This window comes from Protomyctophum parallelum (genome assembly GCF_964188405.1).
Source record: "Protomyctophum parallelum genome assembly, chromosome: 22".
Taxonomy (NCBI): Eukaryota; Metazoa; Chordata; class Actinopteri; order Myctophiformes; family Myctophidae; genus Protomyctophum; species Protomyctophum parallelum.
In genome coordinates, this window is record NC_139714.1 from 17097824 (window position 1) to 17119718 (window position 21895).

General features: G+C 44.3%; 1 protein-coding gene across 1 annotated transcript in view; it reads left to right on the top strand.

Moving 5' to 3' along the window:
• Window positions 1-370: 370 nt before the first annotated feature.
• Window positions 371-21895, top strand: part of pcloa (piccolo presynaptic cytomatrix protein a) — a gene marked incomplete at both ends in the record, with an annotated part of 97501 nt that continues 75976 nt past the window's right edge. The window contains 3 exons of the mRNA XM_083794564.1: window positions 371-622; window positions 5601-6407; window positions 10279-11337. Coding sequence (XP_083650690.1) covers window positions 371-622; window positions 5601-6407; window positions 10279-11337 — 2118 coding nt within the window. The remainder of the gene's footprint in view (window positions 623-5600; window positions 6408-10278; window positions 11338-21895) is intronic.

Here is a 21895-nt window from a genome sequence, read left to right on the forward strand (position 1 = left end):
GCGGTGGCAAGGAAGAGGAAGAGGAGGAGGAGGAGGTAGTGTTGTACAGAACCATATAGAACCGAGGAGGAGGAGAGGAGAGCTGGGAGAGGAGGAGACCCCCCTCACGGACAACCTGCAGACACAAACACACACACACAAGACGAGAAGCCAGTGGAACGGGTGGGCAAAATGCACTGAAGTATAGGCCTGGCAGACGAACACAAGAAGCACTGAGATGCTCCAAGAAGAACGCGCGGAATACCACCGCCGTCACGGTCACCACCACCATCTTCACCACCACCACCGCGCTGTTTGGAGCTGAGAAGCGTCGAGCGTTAACGGGAGGAGAAGAGGGGAGGGAGCTGGGAGGGGTGCCTAGCTCCTCATCATGGGGAACGAAGCGAGCCTCGAAGGAGTAGGAGGCGGCGAGGGGGGTCCGCAGCTCGCTGCTGGAGGATTACCGGAGGGGCTGAAGCCCGACGGGAAGGGCGGCTTCGTGGTGGTCCCGGGCGGCATGCCGCCGGACCTGAGTGGACTCAGCGAGGAGGACAGGAAGCAGCTGGTCGCCGCGATGTCAAGGGCGCACGGAGGCGCCGCCGCGAGAAGGCACGGCTCTTTAGAACCATCACAATATACGATAGTAATATAGCGGTGCTGTGCACACACGTCGGGAGCTGTTGTTTTCATAATTATACGTGTGTGTGTGTGTGTGTGTGTGTGTGTGTGTGTGTGTGTGTGTGTGTGTGTGTGTGTGTGTGTGTGTGCGCGCAGAAGAGCATCATTTGGGAGGTTATTATTAGTAGTATAGCCTACTGTAGTAAAGTAGGCACATTATAGCCAGACATGCAGAGCGCACGTATAGCCTACACGTTCACGCCCATTCACAATCACAATCCTTCAAAACGCGACATTATTCTCAGTTTGACTGAGTCGCTGCTTTAAGGGTTAAGCCAAGGCATTATTTGTGATTTAGAAATGATCAGCCCGAGTCCAAGGTGTGTAGGCGACGATCTGACGTGGAGAGACGCGCCTCCATGTAGGCTATCGTAGTATAGGCTATATTTATTTGTGTGAAATAGTCGGAAATGCCTGCTGGCAGTGCTGGGTAGCCTACGATTAATTAATTGCACGAAGGTGCCGAAAAAGGACTCGTCTTTTAGGCGAGAGTGTAGGCCTACCGACTAGGCCACTTACTACGTATTGTATTTGTATCAAGGCTTTAATTCCCATAAATAGCTTCTGCATCGGTGGTAGGATTGGCACAGCCTGTCTGTGCAGGGTAGGAGGTACCAGTATGGACGCTCACTCACAGACGAAAATAACATCGGCTAATTACACAATGTGTAGGGTTGACGTTCATATAACCCACATAGATATAATTAAGCATTCCATGATCTGATATATATTATGTGGCTTATGTACGCTATAATATCTTCCATTGATTCAAGTGAATTATTATATTTACTCTGTGGGGGTCTGGGCTGGGGAGGGGGTTGCATTCATATTAATATGACTATAAATAGAACAGCTATATAGCGAGAAAGAATGCCACCATTCACCGACCATTCCGTTTCCTACTTCATACTCGAGTCTCGACCGTAAAGCCACTGGTTTTAAACGTGTTACATGTCGGAGGAGGAAAAGGTGTTGACGAATAGAGTGGCCGCTCTCCATGGTGCTGAAATCCTGTGTAAACACAGGCCTACTGTAGTCTGATGATCACAACTTGTTTTCGCTGCCATTGGACAGTGCTGGAGGAGGTGCTCTGAGTGGCAAAAGCCCTGCTGTATTAAAATATTATTTATTAAAATAGGCTTCATTAACCCATTCTGACCCGAGATCAGATTCTAAAAATGTCTTGTACATCCTGTCAGTTTTCTGAAAAAGCTATGTTTCTGTCAGTCGTTCTTTGATTTTTCAAAAATAGCAGACCTACAAGCTCATAGCGTGCCACTCGGTGGCGCGCGCCGCGCTATGAGCTTGTAGAACTGCTATTTTTCAATAGCTAAAGCATAACATAATGTTAACACCAAAAGGGGTTCTCGCCCAAAATTGATTAATACCATACCAAGCGTATATTATGTACAATCATATAATCGGATTGTAATGAGTATAGTACATGAATGTGTTATTGTGTTCATCACTTTAATATCGCAGCTGATGAATGTGGGGCCGCTGAATAATTATTTGGGGTTGTTATGAGGTATAGCTCGCCTTAAATCACATGAATAACACATCATAATAGTTCCTGAATCTGTAAGGAAAAAATAGTAATACGGTCAAATGTTTGTAAAACATACATCATTTTCCTCTGATATGGAGATATGTAGTGGAGTAGAAGTATAAAGAAAAGTATTCAATTTTGTGTCAAGTGTAGCACTTGAGTAAAAACGTGCTTATAGTTAATTTCCACCACTTCACCCTCCAGTGAACAAATTACTTGCCTGCATTGATTGACACACTTGTCCACAGAGCTTCCAATATTGACGTTCATGGCTGTACCTGATAGTGTGTATAGGTCCAGGTTCATGGCTGTACCTGATAGTGTGTATAGGTCCAGGTTGTCTGTGTTGCATCTCACCCTGGCCTAATAAAGATGTCTCATCTTACCCCCTCAGAGCAGAGCCTCCCTCCCTTTCTGTATCTCTGTGATCTACACTCCATGTCATTCAACGCCATTCACTTTCCTGTCGATGTTACTCCAGACTGAGGCTGCTATATACTGTAGCTACATGCTATCTTAGTTTGTGACCCACTGATTTGATGAAAGGGCCTCAGGGTTGAGGGCGCTAATGCTAAGGCCTTAGTGTTGAGGGCGCTAATGCTAAGGCCTTAGGGTTGAGGGCGCTAATGCTAAGGCCTTAGGGTTGAGGGCGCTAATGCTAAGGCCGTAGGGTTGAGGGCGCTAATGCTAAGGCCGTAGGGTTGAGGGTGCTAATGCTAAGGCCTTAGGGTTGAGGGCGCTATAATGCTAAGGTCTTAGCTTGTTATTATGGTGATGATTCACGGGCAATATAAGGTAATGGAGTTGGGCAATATCCCAAAAGTAATATTGCTTGGCAATGGAACTGGCAATGGAACAAGGTTAATGTGACTCTGGGTTGGAGAGAGAGACCATTAGACTAATTCCTATAACTGTAAAATGACACATCATACACACTGATTCTGCCTGTCATGGAAAAGAGAAATGGTTATTTTTTAAAGATATATTTTTTGGCCTTTATTGATAGGTTGAAAGTAGACTGACAGGAAATGGGGAGAGATTTTGTTTTATAGCCCCTCTTATGCACAGCTTTGTGTGCATGTGTGTCTGTCTGTTTGTCCGCACGGAATGTGCTCAGCTGATTGGCTGAGCATGGAATGTGATGTATCATGCATGATGATAAGAGCAGCCCCTCATGTCACACAAGTGTGATTTTTTTTAAATTAATATACAGTATCAATTATGCTAATGTCCCGCAGCCACATGCCAAGCTGCAGAGCTTGTATTCAGAGCATTATTACAGATTAAGATGTGGTGGTTAGGTTTCAAATTAAACTACAGCCAAGAGGAAAACTTTATTGAACTGACATGTCGGCTCAATAAAGTTTTCCTCCTTTTTAACTATTAAGTGTGCCCGGATCTCCGCTTTGTTCTATAGATGTGTTATCCCGATTGATCTCAGGAGCACCTTTTTACTATTTTCATTTTTTTTAAACCTGCACACCACCTGAGCACCACCTGGTTGCTTCCTTGCCTCTGCCTAAACTACAGCCTACTTCTGAAATGGAGATATTGTTTTTCCCTGTACGGTCTTAGATATTGTTTTTCCCTGTACGGTATTAGATATTGTTTTTCCCTGTACGGTCTTAGATATTGTTTCTCCCTGTACGGTATTAGATATTGTTTTTCCCTGTACAGTCTTAGATATTGTCTTTCCTGTACGGTATTAGATATTGTTTTTCCCTGTACGGTCTTAGATATTGTTTTTCCCTGTACGGTCTTAGATATTGTTTTTCCCTGTACGGTCTTAGATATTGTTTTTCCCTGTACGGTCTTAGATATTGTTTCTCCCTGTACGGTCTTAGATATTGTTTCTCCCTGTACGGTCTTAGATATTGTTTTTCCCTGTACGGTCTTAGATATTGTTTTTCCCTGTACGGTCTTAGATATTGTTTTTCCCTGTACGGTCTTAGATATTGTTTTTCCCTGTACGGTATTAGATATTGTTTTTCCCTGTATGGTCTTAGATATTGTTTCTCCCTGTACGGTCTTAGATATTGTTTCTCCCTGTACGGTCTTCTTGTTGATGTGAGCCAGAATGTGTGAGGGGAAAGTGTGAAAGTGTGTTTAAGCGATTTGAGTCTTTGAATCCAGGCTGTGTTGAATAATGCAGCAGAGTGAGCTATTTATGATGATGTGGTTCTGTGGGGGTTTGAGTTGTTTAATGCCATGATACATTAGCAGGGAAATTAGTTAAAGGAGCCCCGCTTACAGAACCATCATGATGCACTGTCTCTTACACTGTCCATTTATTTAATCCATTGTTTTTTAGTTTGCTTAAATTCTGGATCAGTAAACTAAACAGATGGGCACTGGCTTGATTTGTTTCTCTCTGACTTTAATTCAACTGAGTAAGTGATTGATAACATTTCCTTTTGTCAATCAGAAGACTTAAAGGTATATTCAGAGATTTAATTTAATTACAAATATCACTTATTTTTTTCTTTTGTTGTGATACTCCTCCCTACTATAGAGTGTGCTGCTGACCATATAAGGAGTTCCTCCTCCCTGTCCCCAGTTAACCCCTGTGGGGGTCAAAGAACCTTAGGTTTCATTTTTGGCTATAGGTGGCCCAGCATTCATCCAATCAGGATAGAGAGGGGCCTTCCACCAATCATGATCGAGCGGGGGCGGGCCTTCGTGTGTGTGCTGTTGGCCTGTCACGTGTCCCCCCCACTGTAGTGCGTGCATGTGCACATCTTGTTACTGGGGGGGGGGCTTTTCCAAATCACCCCAAATCACTGAATGCTCCTGTCACAAAGCTAGTCACAACCCAGGGCCAGGAAGGACACGACACAGGCAGTTGTTCTGGCTGTTTTATTCCTATTAAGCCAGGGCATAACCATTTGATAGCATCACAACTTCACAATACTAGTTTACCCAGGAGAGCAGCACTGTCCGGACAGAGGCTCAGTGTTTGTGGAGGTGACTGATTTAACCTGTTGTGCCTTTGATCAAGTCCATGATGCACAACAGGTGCGCAGCCACACCCAGCTCTGAGTCCAGTTCTAGTCTGACTCAGGCCAGGTGTGACTGCTTAAATCAGTCACCCTCCATCTCACAGCTCCTTTAACCGCAGTCCTGATATGAAAGCTAACGCCTCTCTGTCTCTGTCTCTGTCTGTCCTCTCTGTCTCTGTCTCTGTCTGTCTGTCCTCTCTGTCCTCTCTGTCAGTCCTGATATGAAAGCTAACGCCTTTCTGTCTCTGTCTCTATCTGTCCTCTCTGTCAGTCCTGATATGAAAGCTAACGCCTCTCTGTCTGTCCTCTCTGTCTCTGTCTCTGTCTGTCCTCTCTGTCTCTGTCTCTGTCTCTGTCTGTCCTCTCTGTCCTCTGTCTCAGTCCTGATATGAAAGCTAACGCCTCTCTGTCTCCGTCTTCTCTCTCACAGGCCTTCGGAGGCTGACGTCCAGCAGCGCTCCGGTCAGGTAGGAGGAGTCGGCGGTGGTTTCCGGGGCCCGCGGAGTCGGACCGTAGACGCGTTCGGCCAGCAGGGCCAGGGCCCGGCCGGTCGGCCCACCCCGGGACGCAGCCCCTCGTCCCTCAGTCTCCTCGAGTCCCGATTCCGGCAGGAGCCTAATAAAGACCCGGAGACCAAGTCCACCGGCATGTTCGGCTCCAGCATGTTCAGCGGGGGCATGAGCTCCATGACCTCGTCCATGAACACCTTGTTCGGGGACGAGGAACCGGCCAAAGGCAAGGGCGGCCCAGGAGGACCCAAGGGGCCACAAACCCCAAAACAGGGCCAGCAGGGACCTCCTGGACAAGGCCCCAAGCCAGGGCAACAAGGACCCCCTGGGCAGGGGGGTCCCAAACCAGGCCAGGGTCCACCACCAGGCCCCAAACAACAAGGGGGGCCTCCTCCTCCCCAGCAAAAAGGTGGTCCCCCTCCTCCCCAAGGGGGACCTGGGAAACCTGGACCGGGGCCCACATCTGGCCCACAGGCTGGTGGTGCACAGCCTGGAGGGCCTCCAGCTAAGTCTGGAGGGGCTCCTGGTCAGCAAGGACCAGGGGGAAAGCCTGGAGGTGGTCCAGGTGTCTGTCCTCTGTGCAAGACCACCCAGCTCAATGTGGGCTCCAAGGACCCGCCCAACTACAGCCACTGCACGGAGTGTAAGAGCCAGGTGTGCAGTCTGTGTGGCTTCAGTCCCCCAGACTCTGCGGTAAGATAATAAATAATCATTGTTCTCCTATATCCTCTTCAATGTCTATAATAATAATGGCCTCTATATGCACATATATGCCATTTTGGAAAGAATTTGGGTCCCTTCCCTACTTCCTTAAAGGTTAACCCATTTAGACCTGAGTTAAAAACATTCACTTTGAAAGAATATATTCAAAGATTTGGCCACATTTTTACGATTTTTCTAAAATAGCAGACCTACAAGCTCGTAGCGCGCCACTCGGTGGCGCGCTATGAGCTTGTGTATCTGCTATTTTTCAATAGCTAAAGCATAACATAATGTTTGAAACACCAAAAGGGGTTCCCTCCCAGAATGGGTTAAAGTCCTACTATTTGTCACATGCGTTGCGAAATTTGTTCTCCGCATTTGACCAATTTCTTCGGAGCTGTGAGCCGCAGCCGTGCCGCGCTCGGGAATCATTTGTAGTTGTTGTTGGCATTGGGTCCCATTATTTTTCCCTTCTTTGGTATGACCCGGCCGGGGATCGAACCCCCGACCTCCCGGTGTCAGGGCGGACACTCTAACCACTGAATTACTGTTACCAATGATACTAATGAAGGCTCTGTTCCATTTCTGGTCAGACAGAGTTGAGGGTGCTGCTAATGTGCATGTTGGCTCACTGGAAACAATCTACGCCAGTGGGTCTCAAAGTGTCCTTCAGTGAGTTCCAAATGGCCCTGTACAGCTCTGTGTTCTGAGTGTACAAGGGTTATGGGGGGGGGGGCTTGAAATTAAGAACCACTGTACACTAAATTGAACAGAGCCTTAATTAGTATCGGTAGACGGTAACACCTGTGAAGGAAGTAGGAATTAAGCGTTATTCTGTGTGCATATATACAGTAGACCATTCAATGTCAAATGATTGTTTTTGGGGAGAAATACGGGCAGTTGATTACTTAACACCTCAGTAAAGGTTCATAATGGGTCTACTTTGATGCCAGCCCAGCAATCATTTTTACCAAAGCAGGTGTCGCATATTTCAAAATGATGAGTATCTATTTTTCAAAACCCAAAAATATTCCAATCAGCACAGGGTCTGCTGCCTGACATGCATCAAGGTAGACATTATTCATGGAACATTATTAAGGAACAGGTGATATGCATTTTTGAGGAGGGACAAAAAGGTTATTTAATTTTCCATGTGTTAAATGTCACGTCTTCAACATATATCCAATCAAAGCTCGCTGTCGCTCTTCATTAACTTAAAGCAGCGCGTATAGCCGTATACCTTGTTAGCATATTGCGCGCTTCAAATTCCCTGACACCATACTGTGTACGTGGTAGCAAATGCCTGGCAGAGGAAGTGCAACTCGTGTGTGAGTGGCAAAGGACTCGAGGGGGAACAGAGAGACCATATGGACGCTGGGGAGGCTGATCAAGGTGACTCATGTCACAGGCACAGGAAGATCTTGTTTGAACGCCAGCTAGCGAGGATGCTAACCCACACATGGGCTATAAGACTTCCATGAACTGCAATACAGTTAACCCATTTTGGGCGGGAACCTCTTTTGGTGTTAGCATTATGCTATGCTTTAGCTATTGAAAAGTAGCAGATCTACAACCTCACTACAAGCTTGTAGGTCTGCTATTTTTGAAAAATCAAAGAACGACTGACATAGAAACATAGCTTTTTCAGAAAACTGTCAGGATGTAGAAGACATTTTTAGAATCGGATCTCGGGTCAAAAAAACGTTTTTCCCTATTTCTTTATTTCTCTATCCTTGCAACCATTATCTGGGCATGGGGCCAATGCCAGGACCCACTCCATTATCTGGGCCTGGGGCCAATGCCATGACCCACTCCATTATCTGGGCCTGGGGCCAATCTGACCCACTTCTTTTCAACCCATTTTGCTAGCCTAGGTTGGCTCTGGCCTCCGAATTTTTCAAAAATAGCAGACCTACAAGCTCGTATGAGCTTGTATATCTGCTATTTTTCAATAGCTAAAGCATAACGTAATGCTAACACCAAAAGAGGGTTCTCGCCCAAAATGGGTTAACTGGGGACGCCCCACCCTGACAAGCACTTGGAATTGCAAGCATTACATTACATTTAGTTAAATTTGAGAAAATGGCCAAACGCCTCAGAGTTGTGAGCTTGTAGATCGTCCATTTTCACATTGTTTGGCTCTTTTTCTTACATAATATTTGACAACTTGACCAAGGGTCTTACAAGTGATTACAATTTAGGCATTTAGCAGACGCTCTTAATCCAGAGCGACTTACATTAAGCAAGAACAAAAAGCATGGAAATTCATCACATAAAAAGCATTTATCATGAAACATGCGTAAGCTAAGAACGTAACAGTGATTACATTGTAACTTGATTGTGCAGTTTTCCCTGTATATATTATATTGTATGTTGGTTTGTTTACTGTTGTGAGTGAGAAAGAAATGTTGCACATTATAAGCTAATCATCTGCGGACCCCCAAAATAATTGGAGAACCCCAAAGGGGGTCCCCCAGTTTGGGAACCACTTAAATTACCACTGTAGATAGATATAGTTTTTATTAAAGTGTCCTACATCATAAGATGCACAGGCCGCACGGGCTTACAAGACACTTTGTACATATATAATAATACATATACACAAATAGACAGTTACTCATGGATACATCGTTCTCCAACGTAACTGCCATGCCTTCTCTATGAATTCTCCAAAAACAAAAAAAAACACTCAGACATCCAAAACAGATCTGGGTTCTTATCCTGAATTTTTTCAAATAAAAGGTTTCTTAAATCATGGTATAGTGGACAATAGAAAACAAAATGAAACTCATCCTCTACAACTGTATATGTCGGGTATCCTAATCCAGTGATTATCTATCCAGATAACCACCTCTGTGTCTGCACTGAGATCGGAAAGGCCGGGTTCGATTCTGTGTCGTGCACAAAACAAAACATTGCTCATGTACTATTATGTTTTCAGGCTTGTATACAAGCTCCGCGATAACCTTTTGTAACCTGTAGATGTACTATGTTTGGTGTGCAATGCCACGCACAACAATATATCAAGCCTATAACAGTCAAAACAGTATTTCATTTTAAGCTTTTTTTCTCCCCCCACACTGCGTCATTTGAAAGAGCAGTTTATTGAAAACACAGACATATTATTGTCTTTCTCATACAGTACGTAAGGTGCTTTTTTATTATTTTTTTTTTATTACTTTCTACTTTTATTTTATTTAATTGGAAAATGATAAGAACAAGGATTCATAAAAAGAAAAAGTATTAAAATACTGTATTCTACTACAGTAGGTTATATCCTTGCTGTCAGACAGAGAAAACTTATATCTCCATATTTCATCTAAAACCATCGCTCACTTACCGTAAGTCCTTTTTGTGTAGTTTGTCGTATAACGGTATAGACAAACGAGACAACGTGTCACATCATGACATAATTGTTGGCTGTTTGGAAGTGTTTGTCTGTCTGTGGGCTTTATGAATATTTAAACCGATGAAACATAATTACATAACACAACATTTGACATACTGTAAAAAGGTTTTCGCCTGACAGCGATGAAACAAGAGACGATCATTATCCCACTTTGGGGCGGGAACCCCTTTTGGTGTTAGCATTACGCTATGCTTTAGCTATTGAAAAATAGCAGATCTACAAGCTTGTAGGTCTGCTATTTTTGAAAAATCGAAGAACATAGCTTTTTCAGAAAACTGTCAGGATGTAGAAGACATTTGTAGAATCTGATCTCAGGTCAAAATGGGTTATGGGGTTGTTTGCTCGCACTGGCCTGTGATTGCATGTCCCCCTTGCCCCCATACCATGATCTCATGATGGCGTATATTATGCATTAGACCCAATCTCTAACCCACGCTGTGTTGTGTTTTGCAGGGTAAGGAGTGGCTGTGTCTCACATGCCAGATGCAGCGTGCCATGGGGGGCATGGATCCCCCCGGAGCCATGAAACCCAAGCAGGACTCCGCCCCTCCCTCGCCACGGGCACACGGCGGCAAGCCGGGGAAGCTGCTGATCAAACAGCAGAGTACCAGCGACGCCGGTCTGACTCCGCCCACCACGCCCAGGTCGCTGAAATCAGCCCCTACCTCTCCGGGGGGAGGCGCCACTCCGGCCTCTCCGGCCTCCCTCTCCTCCTCCGCAGCGGCGTCGCCCAAAATCGATCCCAAGACGGGCCGTCCCATTCAGCAGCAGTCCCAGAAAAGCAGCCCCCAGCCCTCGCCTGCAGCAAAGGGGAAACAACAGGAGTCGAGCTTCTTCGGTGGCTTTAGCTTCGGAGGCCTCACCGAGGCTCCCAAACCGAGCCAGGCTGGCGCTGCCCCAAAGCAGGAGGAGTCGGTAGCTGGGAAGTTCTTTGGAGGTTTTGGGGGTTTGACAGAATCGGCAAAACCTTCAGCAAAACCTTCAGCAAAACCTCCAGCAAAACCTGCCTCTCAGATGTTCGGCTTTGGGTCGTCCATCTTGAGTTCAGCGTCTAGTCTTGTTTCTGGAGGTGCTGCTGACTCAAAGGATGAAGATTCACCCCCGTACTCCCCTGACTCTGGAGCTGCCGGTTCCCCTCCGGAGTCACCAGGTTCCCCTGCTGACTCCGTACCGTGTTCCCCCGCTGACTTTGACCCGGGTTCACCTCCCGAGTCCCCCTTCTCTCCTCCCGGGTCTCCCCTTGATTTGGAATCTGCTCCCGACACCCCTACAGCCAAGTCCATGCAGGGCCACAGATCCTTCTCTGTGGAGGCCCCTGAAGCAGAGCCCGCTCCAAAGGCAGCAGAATCCACTCCTTCGGTACCGGACACCGGCACCAAACAGAACTGCCCGCTCTGTAACGCTGAGCTGAACGTGGGATCGACTGACGCGCCCAACTACAGTCACTGCACAGAGTGCCAGAAGACCGTGTGTAACCTGTGTGGATTCAACCCCACGCCTCACCTTGGAGAGGTAAGACTAAACAACTGTTACCACTTTGGGCTCAACCGTTTTTAAAATGTCGAATATAGCCAATCTACAAGCTTGTGATGCGACAGAGATACATCTTTAATTTTAAAAACAAGTTTGAAGGTTTAAAATAGAACTATAGTTCCATATGTAGAACATAGAGGGGGAAGGACGGGTGGTGGGGAAGGATCAACATATGGAATGTCAGAACAGGTCAGCTCCATATATGGAGAATAAATAACACAATATTGATAATAGAACGTTAGAAAATGCACACATAAATCCCATGGTAAAAAAACAGCAATGTGTGGTTTTTTATGCTGATCTTCTGTTTGTCGTCCCGAGTCCTGCACCTGATGAGAGTGGATGTGTGTATGCTCCACATTTCTGATTTATGCATTAATGTAGCCTCCATAATATAAATAGAACACAAACATCCTCTGGATGTTTCCGTGAAATAGGCCAATGTGGAGATACCATCAGTAATGACAGTTGGTTCTCAGCAGTGATGCTGGCACTGGCATCATGGAATATGCCTTCTGAAGGACAATGTCATTCTCGTTAGTTAGATGCAAACTGTGTGCAGTCAGTGTGTGTAACACCCGAGGTAGTGGCGCTGTGTGTGTGTGTGTGTGTGTGTGTGTGTGTGTGTGTGTGTGTGTGTGTGTGTGTCTGTGTCTGTGTCTGTGTCTGTGTCTGTGTCTGTGTCTGTGCGCTGTGTGTGTAACACCTGAGGTAGTGGCGTTTCGCTTGCGGTTAATTGCGTTGAATCCCAAAGAGACGGTTCTCCTAATAGTAAGCTCTAATGAAGGGTTAATTAAGGTAAATAAAGGGTGTCTAAATGGACGTCCTCATTATTGAGGAGGACTCCACTTGAAACAGTTGACACCTTACTGTAATTTGACACGTGTTTGTGTGTGTGTGTGTGTGTGTGTGTGCGTGTGTGTGTGTGTGCGTGTGCGCACGTGCGCGCCACACACTCACAAATGTTTGCTCATCGTTGACACAGAAACGAAACACTTTTGGCCTGCTTGTCCTCCTTCCATTATAAGTGTTTCCCGTATGGACTCGTACTGTACTGTATGCTGGCTCAGCATGTTTTGGTTCTGTAAAGGCAACTGTACTGTAGGTGTCTTGGTTCACCAGTTTTTATAAGCATTAAGTACTGTATCATTTCGTGTAATTATTAATGTACTCAGTGGGTGTCGTGTCAGACACAGTGCATTCTTTTGGGGTCTATATGCTGTGTTCTGTATTATTCTTTTTGACTATTGTCATCTAAAGAAAGGGCAAGAGAGGTTTTGTTATATATTTCTAGAAAAAAGGCATGCTATAAATGGTAAATGGTGCATTTATATAGCGCCTTTATCCAAGGCGCTTTACATAGATTGTGCATTACATTCACCCATTCACACACACACATTCATACACCGATTGCGGCGGAAGCCATGCAAGGCACCAACCAGCACATCGGGAGCAATTTGGGGTTCAGTGTCTTGCCCAAGGACACTTCGACATGAACCGCCGACCCACGGATCATTCTACGACCTGCTCTACCTCTTGAGCCACAGTCGCTATTCCTTATTTCTATGCTCACATGCGGCTCTCTAGCAGGGTATGTCCTGGACCAGTGATATAAAACTGGCAGCCCCAGGGGCCAAATCCAGCCCATGGGGAGCGTTCTCGTGGCCCCTGGAGAGCTTTCTTGTGGCCCCTGGAGCCCATTCCATATTCCAGAGAATAATGGAGGGATGTCTGTGACTCCCTCAGGGTCCCAAATGAACACCTGCCAGGACTGCAGGAACCCAGTAGCCACAAGCAACTTAGAGATGCTATAATTAATAATTATGCTATGTGTCATCTAAGTATAGCACTTGCAATACCATTCATTGAAACTGAATAATCTGATTCTGATTTGTATTAAACAACATTAAACTCACCAATATGGCAGCTGTGTAGGAAAGCTTGGGTTATCCTCTTGTATATCTGTCAAGTTTTTGTTTCATAAAAATACATGTTATGAGCTACATTCTGTCAATACATTCTGTGCAGGTGATTATTTTTTTAAGTGTTCGAGTTTGGAAGCACTCGTTTTCATTAACGTTTCTGTATCAGTGGATCTCAATATTTCATGTCAAGGAACCCAAAAATGATATGTAATTGGCCACCCCATCTGTCCTGCTGTGATTGGGATTTACCAACAAAGCGCTTCCAAACTCAAACATTTCGGGAAAAAAACAAAACATGCACGAAATGTATTTTGACAAGTCATACAAATGTCTTTGTGTTTAATACAATCAGATCAGACTTTTCGGTTTCAATGAATGGGCTGTCGAGGGTTGGTATTACAACTTACATGCCATATAAATAAGTAACATTATAGCTAAGTAGCTTGCGGCTAGGAACCCAGTAGCCACAAAGCGTTTGCGGGTCAACAAACAAAATGGCTGCTAATTGTTTACAGACAGACACGGTGGCAGACCTGATCTTTCCTTGAGGCGCACACACACTCCTGCTCTGTGTTAATGAGAAGATGAACTAATTAAGGGGCGGCCAAGCATGGGGAAAAGCGTAATTAATTACATTATGGAGAGCTCATCATTGATGCTCCGATTGGCCATAGATTAGAAGCTCTAAAATCACCACAACTTTATTGGGAAATGTTTATTTAACTTTTTTCTGCATGGTGCTGAAGGACCAGCCATCTAGAACTAATACAAAATAATAAAAAGATGTCCGTACTCTATGCAGAAAATGAATGGAATTTTAACCTCCGGCACCTGCACACTGTTGAGCTCTATTATATGTGACTGAGGGACTGCCATTGGATTATTTTGAATTTTCGTTTTTTTCATGTCATATGAAAGCAGGGAATCATAGCTTCAAATTGACATATTGGTTGTTCAGTTTGACCCACCAGTTTTGGAGATATGGCTTATAGAGAAACAGTGAGTTGAGAAAACAGGCTTGAAAGGTTCACTTCTGTGGTCTCTAACATTACACCTAGCTACATGTTTGGGCATTTATTTCATATTTACATCGTCAATTTCAGCTCTGACATTTGTTTCAGACATGCTCTAGTATGTGAATAGTCTGCCTGTGCTATTAACTCATTTTTGAAAATGAGTTTTTTGGTGAAAAGCTGGAATTTGCACGATGGCAGTCTGTCAAATCTGGTCACAATTATGTAAAAGAATAGAGGAAAACAATGGTGTCACTACAGTAGGAGGTTGTACAGGACACAGCTGAGTGGGTAGAGAGAGGCCGTCTGGGAATCGGAAGGTCACCGGCAACCCCCCTCCGATCTGTTGAAGACACTTAACCCCTACAGTAAGTGCTCCCCCGTCGCTGTATTAACCCCTAAGTGCTCCCTCGTTGCTGTATTAATAGCAGCCACTTGCTCCTCGTAGGATGGGCAAATGCCAAGGATGACTTTCACATAATGTGCAAAATGCCAACAATACAACAACTAACCCATTAACTGGATCAGCGCCAGTGCTGTAGTGGCCGCTATAGTGCGCCAGTGTCAGACGTTTTTGAAAAAAGCTCCTAAAATGGCAGACAATCAGTTCCGGTTCAAACAATTAGTAAACATCCACTATCCTTTTCACAGGTCATGGCATCCATTGCAAAGGTAAATCAATCTCGTTTTAGTCTAGTTTTAGTCGACTAAATATAAGATTTTAGTGGACTAAATCTACAGTTGATTTTGTCGACCAAAAAAAAGTAGTTTGGTGTCAATCAGCCATGATGAGTGACATCAAACTATATATCAACTGTAGATTTAGTCCACTCAAATCCTATATTTAGTCGACTAAAACTATACTTTACACTTGGTTGCATACTGAAAATAGCCGATCTACAAGCTTGTAGATCTGATACTTTCAGAGCGCAGCACCCGAGCGTGACAAAATGACTTCCCTTTAGTTCTACTACTGGATCACTTCATCATCTTCAACATTTAATCTGCTTTTAATTGTTGATTAAATTGTCGATATATTCAAAGTGAACACTGTCTTGATGCTATTTACATTTCCATAAACTGACAGCACGGTAGATTAGATTAGATTAAAAATAATGAATGAAAGCCTTTTTTATGTGCCACGTAGTTTCACGTGGCCCTTTTATCGTACGTGCCTAATTACCCCTTATCCCTAATCCTTTTTTTACTATTTTGAAAAACATTTTAAAATCTACATCGACACGTTGTGAGCTTGTACAGTATATTCTGTATATATAAGTACTTAATTTTTTTTTCCAAAATAGTAAAAAAGAAAAAAATAGGTAACAGCCACGGGAGATTTTTTTAATGGGATGTTTGACGTATGGGCAGTCAATCCCCCCCAAAAAATAGGCAAAGAAGTTTAGGGATAAGTTTAGGGATAAGTTTAGGGTTAAGGGCACTGGTGAAAATAGGGCCCTTGGTGTCTTTCATAGAGTACGACGATGCAGGAAATATTCAACGTTACAGTATATTCATTCATTCATTCATCATGACTGAATTGACATACATGATCAGATTGAAAACATTGACATTTCCTTTAGATGTCTTATTTCTTCCAGTCATGTTCTACCTCAGTAGCTGCATTAAAATCAACTGTTAAAAGCCTTTAACCCATTTTGGGCGGGAAACCCCTTTTGGTGTTTTAAGCATTATGTTATAATTTAGCTTGTAGGTCTGCTATACAACATATTATCAGATAGGATTAGAAAACGGTTTTGCACCGCTGACATAGAAACACAGGTTTTTCAGAAAACTGTCATGATTGTTTTTTGTTTTTTTTTCGACGTCAGGCCTTAAGTGGGTAAAATCCCTTTATCCTTGTGGTGGTGGATGTCACACTATAGCAGCTAGAATATAATATAAAGAGGTTCCCCACACAGTGAAACCCTCAGTGTTAAATGAAACTCTGACTTTGTAATAATGAGCAATGGACTAATATGTGAGTCACTGAGTGTGAATGTTCAGTCTACTTTAATACAAAAATGTACACACACACACACACACGCACACACGCACACACACACGCACACACACACACACATACACATACACATACACATACACATACACACGCGCACACGTACGCACACACACACACACACACACATGCCTCGGTTGAGTCATCCGCCCCTGAGCGCTGCGCTTCACTTCTGTGTCACTCTCTGCCATAATGCTGGCTGTCGGCAAGGATTCATTTGTTCGACGTTAGTATGTGGGTCAGTGGCGAGCGTGTCTAAGGACTGAATAATACGGTTTTATGAAAAGGGACACGCGAGGCGAGGTTCTGCTGGAGTGGAGCGGTGCTGTGTTGGTGTTTACTCTAGATTGCTTCGGGTCTGTCTGCGCCAGGCCTGTTGGGTTGGCTCTGTATTGGACAGAGTTATTTAATTTTGTGGGTTTTTTTGATTGATTGAAATATTTATTAACAGTTTGCAGAATTACAGTACATTTCAAGCACAAACTCAATACAAAGACTGTTAACTGAGAGTGGACGACCCAATTAAGCATTACACTTGTTTACAAGAGGGTCCACCATGTTCAATTCATCAAAACATTTATAGACGTACAAATATACACTTCTATATAGTTAAAGAACAGAACAGGAATTCATCATATAGGAAGCAAAAAGGGAAAAGAAACATATACAGTGAGGGGAAAAGGGGGGGGGCGGTGGGGGGGGATTCAGATTTTACGGGGGCCAGTTTCGAATTGCAGCCGTCCGTATAGGTGCCCTTTGAGAGCGGTTTTGAAGGAATCAAGGGATTCGCATGTCTTAATGACTGTTGGTAGGGCGTTCCACATTTTGGTGGCATAGGAGCGAAAATAATTTAGTCCCTTGTTTGTGCCGAATCTGGTTTGCATCCAGTTACATTTAAAGTTGTTCTAGGGGCTATAGCACAATATCTGGAGATCAAAAATAATAATAAGAAGAATATAACAGCATTGTGGAATTAACCAATGCCAAAGACTTTAGGCCGATGACAGTCCTTCATATTGGGACAGTATGGATTGGTTTTCAAAGCAGTAGTCATATATTTTTCAGTAGCCACTGTTCTAGGACCTACGATTAATTTAGATGTCCCCAGCTGTTTTGGCAGATTGTCTGGCTGTGCAAAACTACGGTTTGTGTGCGTGCGTGCGTGCGTGCGTGCGTGTGCGTGTGTGTCTGTACGTGTTAAACAATGGGCAGATGGACGAACGTAACTATAGACCACACAACAGTCCGTCTGTCCGTCCCATGTCGTGTGGCACACAAAGGGTGTGCACACACAGTGAGTGTTTGTGCTGACTTCAGTGTCTATGTGAGAGTGTAAGAGACAGACAGAATAGTTCAGTGTCTATGTAAGAGTGTAAGAGACAGACAGAATACTTCAGTGTCTATGTAAGACTGTAAGAGACAGACAGAATACTTCAGTGTCTATGTAAGACTGTAATAGGGGATTCACACTATGGTCCCGGGTGCGCACTCGGGACCACTTGGCAGATGTTGTGGTAGTGTGAATGATGCGTACCGTTCCCGGGAGCGGATCGCCCAACCGTCCCTGGGACCGCATGGGGGGAGGGTCTCTGGACCGTTGAAGTGTATTCAGATACGGATCGTTCCAATGTGAATGCATGCGTACCTAAAGAAGGAAGTGGACTGTTTTTTTTAAAAGAACGTGACATAATCTCTAGTCGACGAGCCAAGCGTCAACAAAAAAAAACACAGCCGCTGCACGATGTGTAACACAAGCGCATTTCTCAACGCCGCCCTTCTCCTGTTGAATCTGCTTATACGCGCAGCACCGCGCTGATCTTATTCTGCGGACTACACGTGGCTCTTGGGCTTTGCTTGGCACAGTTTCCAAAGTAAAACAAAATAATAATAATGCTAAAGTAGAATCCATAGCAAACTAATACACTGGAGCACAGAACTGACTGACACAGTGAATAGCAGGCAGGCTGACAGTGAAGTAGTATAACGGCAAAAAGCCAAAGAGGCAATGCAATTCAGTGTGTCTGGATTTATTTGAGACAATGTCGCACAGTTGATGGTCAGTGTCCGTGCGCGCCAGCCATCAAGCACACCGTCATCAGGAGGATTAAAGTGTGTTATGCAAGTGTACCCGGGTGCGCTGTTGAATCTCGGGCAATGTGAATCATGGCCATCGGGGACCAGGCAACCGTATTCGGAAACGGTTCCAATGAAACGGATTCAGTCCGTCTCAGTGTGAATCCCCTATAAGAGACAGACAGAATACTTCAGTGTCTATGTAAGACTGTAAGAGACAGACAGAATACTTCAGTGTCTGTGTAAGAGTGTAAGAGACAGACAGAATACTTCAGTGTCTATGTGAGACTGTAAGAGACAGACAGAATACTTCAGTGTCTGTGTGAGAGTGTAAGAGACAGACAGAATACTTCAGTGTCTGTGTGAGAGTGTAAGAGACAGACAGAATACTTCAGTGTCTGTGTGAGAGTGTAAGAGACAGACAGAATACTTCAGTGTCTATGTGAGACTGTAAGAGACAGACATAATCGGTAATCTCTGCCTCCTTAAGGGGTTTGAAAAGGGCAACAGGAAGCCTGCACCATTTCTACCAAAGACCTTATCCTAGACTCTGGTATTCCTGCTTTTAATCCTCAGCAATATAGAGCGTCACAGTCCCTCCCCCTTTAAGAACGACGAGTGGCCCAGGAAATGAATCCCAATGCATTCTTCCCATATGCATTTCTTAAAGTATTTCTTTAAAGACGGTTACGCCGCGGACAAAGCCAACTCGGATCGTGACAAATCATGACAATGAACACAATGTTTTGGGCCGATCAAATCATTTATAAGAAGAAAAACAAAACAAATAGTCTTGTCTCCTGCCTTTATTTTCTTCTTTCTAATGATTTGATCGGCCCAAAATATTGTGTTCATTGTCATGATTTGTCACGATCCGAGTTGGCTTTGTCTGCGGCGTAACCGTCTTTAAATAAATACTTTAAGAAATGCCTATGAGAAAAATGAACGGCGATTTCTTTTCCGGGTCTCTCGAGGGGGCGGGACTGCGACGCTCTATTAGTGTCAAGAATTATAGACACCCAGGGAAACACACCCAGGGAAACACACCCAGGGAAACACACCCAGGGAAACACACCCGGCTTTAGTGGTTTTTATCTAATGTCTCTCTCTCTCTCTCTCTCTCTCTCTCTCTCTCTCTCTCTCTCTCTCTGATGCTACTTATGGTGTCCAATCTCAACATCTCAGATGTTCAGTTTCAAGTCTTTCCTTCCTTCTTGGCTCTATACTGTACTGTACTCTATACTGTACTGTACTGTACTCTATACTGTACTGTACTGTACTCTATACTGTACTGTACTCTATACTGCCGCTGCGTTGCAGACCGCTCCTTCATTCACTAACAGCTTCTCCGCTTTTCTCTTCTTTCCTCTCCTGAACACGGTGGTGTTTCTGGACTACCAGATCCTCCTTTTGTGTTGCCTGCATCGGTTCCTCTGTTCCTCTCACTTTAAACCATTTTGGGCGGATACCCCTTTTGGTGTTTTAAGCATTGTTATGCTTTAGCTGTGGAGAAATAGCAGATCTACAAGTTCATAGCGCGGCACCGAGCGCCGCGCTATGAACTTGTAGGTCTGCTATTTTTGAAAAATTGTGAACATGTGGCGCAAATCTTTTAATATATATATTCTTTCAGAGTGGACGTTTTTAACTCAAATGTTTGCTTCCGGGGAAGTCCCTGGAACAACACATTTTCAGATGGGGGTCGGCGGCCAAATGCATCTATTTTTGGGGATCCTTGACATGAAATAGTTTGAGAACCACTGATATGGAAACATTAGGGTTTTCAGAGAACTGTCAGGATTTAGAAGACATTCGTAGAATCGTCTTCAGGTCTAAATGGGTTAATTCACTTTGATGAGACACAGAATAGTGTCTTATCGACTGCTAGTCACTGGGAGAGAAGCTACTGTCTTTCTGTAGCCCAGGCTCTGTGTCATCCTGCCCTACTGTCTGTCTGTAGCCCAGGCTCTGTGTCATCCTGCCCTCACCATCGTGTAACAAGCCTGCCTTACATAATGTGGGAGAGGCGCTGCAGTGCTAACTAGCTTTGAGGCAAAGCATCACAACTAAGAAAGAAGAGATCAGCTCTCAGATATACAGCTCTATATATTCCACCCACTGACTACACCACAGACATCACACTACACCACAGACATCACACTACACCACAGACATCACACTACACCACAGACATCACACTACACCACAGACATCACACTACACCACAGACATCACACTACACCACAGACATCACACTACACCACAGACATCACACTACATCCCACAGGTTGGAAACCTTCCTCCACATTTTAATGGAGTAGGCCACAACCTGGCAATCACCATTTCATACAGTGACAGGTTGCCAGGTTGAGGCGACAATCACCATTTCATACAGTGATCTAAAGCAGTGACCCGGTCTATTCTATTCGCTTGAATAGAAATATATATATATATATATATATATATATATATATATATATATATATATATATATATATATATATATATATATATATATAAATATATAATATATCACATTTAGGCCTGACGTCGAAATTAAAAAAAAAAAATCTTCTAAATCTAAATCATGACAATTTTCGGAAAGATTTGAGGAACATTTTTACGATTTTTCAAAAATAGCAGACCTACAAGCTCTGAGCTTGTCGATCTGCTATTTTCCAATAGCTAAATTATATCAATGTTTAAAACGCCAAACACAACGTATTTTCACAAGTCTCCAAGACAGGGTCATTTGAAATGAGGCCATCCTCAATGGTCTAGTAGGTCTAATGATTAATGAAAGTGCATTTTTGGGGGTCTGTGATATGAATATTTTAAATTCAAAGACCCAGCCCCCCCCCCCAATAACTCTGAGAGAGTAGAAAAATTGTACACTCTCAGATTTACAGACCTGTGACTCAAGGAACCCTGAGATATGAGTTATGACCTTTTAATACCTGGTATCCTATAGTATGTTTCTTTGAAGTTCTTCTCAGTTGTTCTCCTGTTCTCAGTCTGTACTTGTGTGCTAAACGCCTACATTTTAAACTCTACACACTGTAGTTCTGGTCTGGTGGAGAGGAGACGGAGAGTCTGTTAAACGCCTACATTTTAAACTACAACACTGTAGTTTGGGTCTGGTTTTGTTGTTTTAGTTTGATCCATCTGGGGAACTGGAGCAGCTGAACTACCCTGCAGGATGCTTGAGTCACTTCTGAAGCGTGTGTGTGCGTGTGCGTGTGTGTGTGTGTGTGTGTGTGTGTGCGTGTGCGTGTGCGTGTGCGTGTGCGTGTGCGTGTGCGTGTGCGTGTGCGTGTGCGCGTGTGCGTGTGCGTGCGTAAGCCCTTTTGCTCGTCCTGTCCATTTCCAGCCATGTTTCTTAGAGGTGACACACACACACACACACACACACACTAGGGTCTTTCATGTGCTCTGTGTTCCTTCATTGTTATTCTGTGCTCGTGTCCATACTTCCCTCACACCATGAACCATCTTCCTCCGCACAC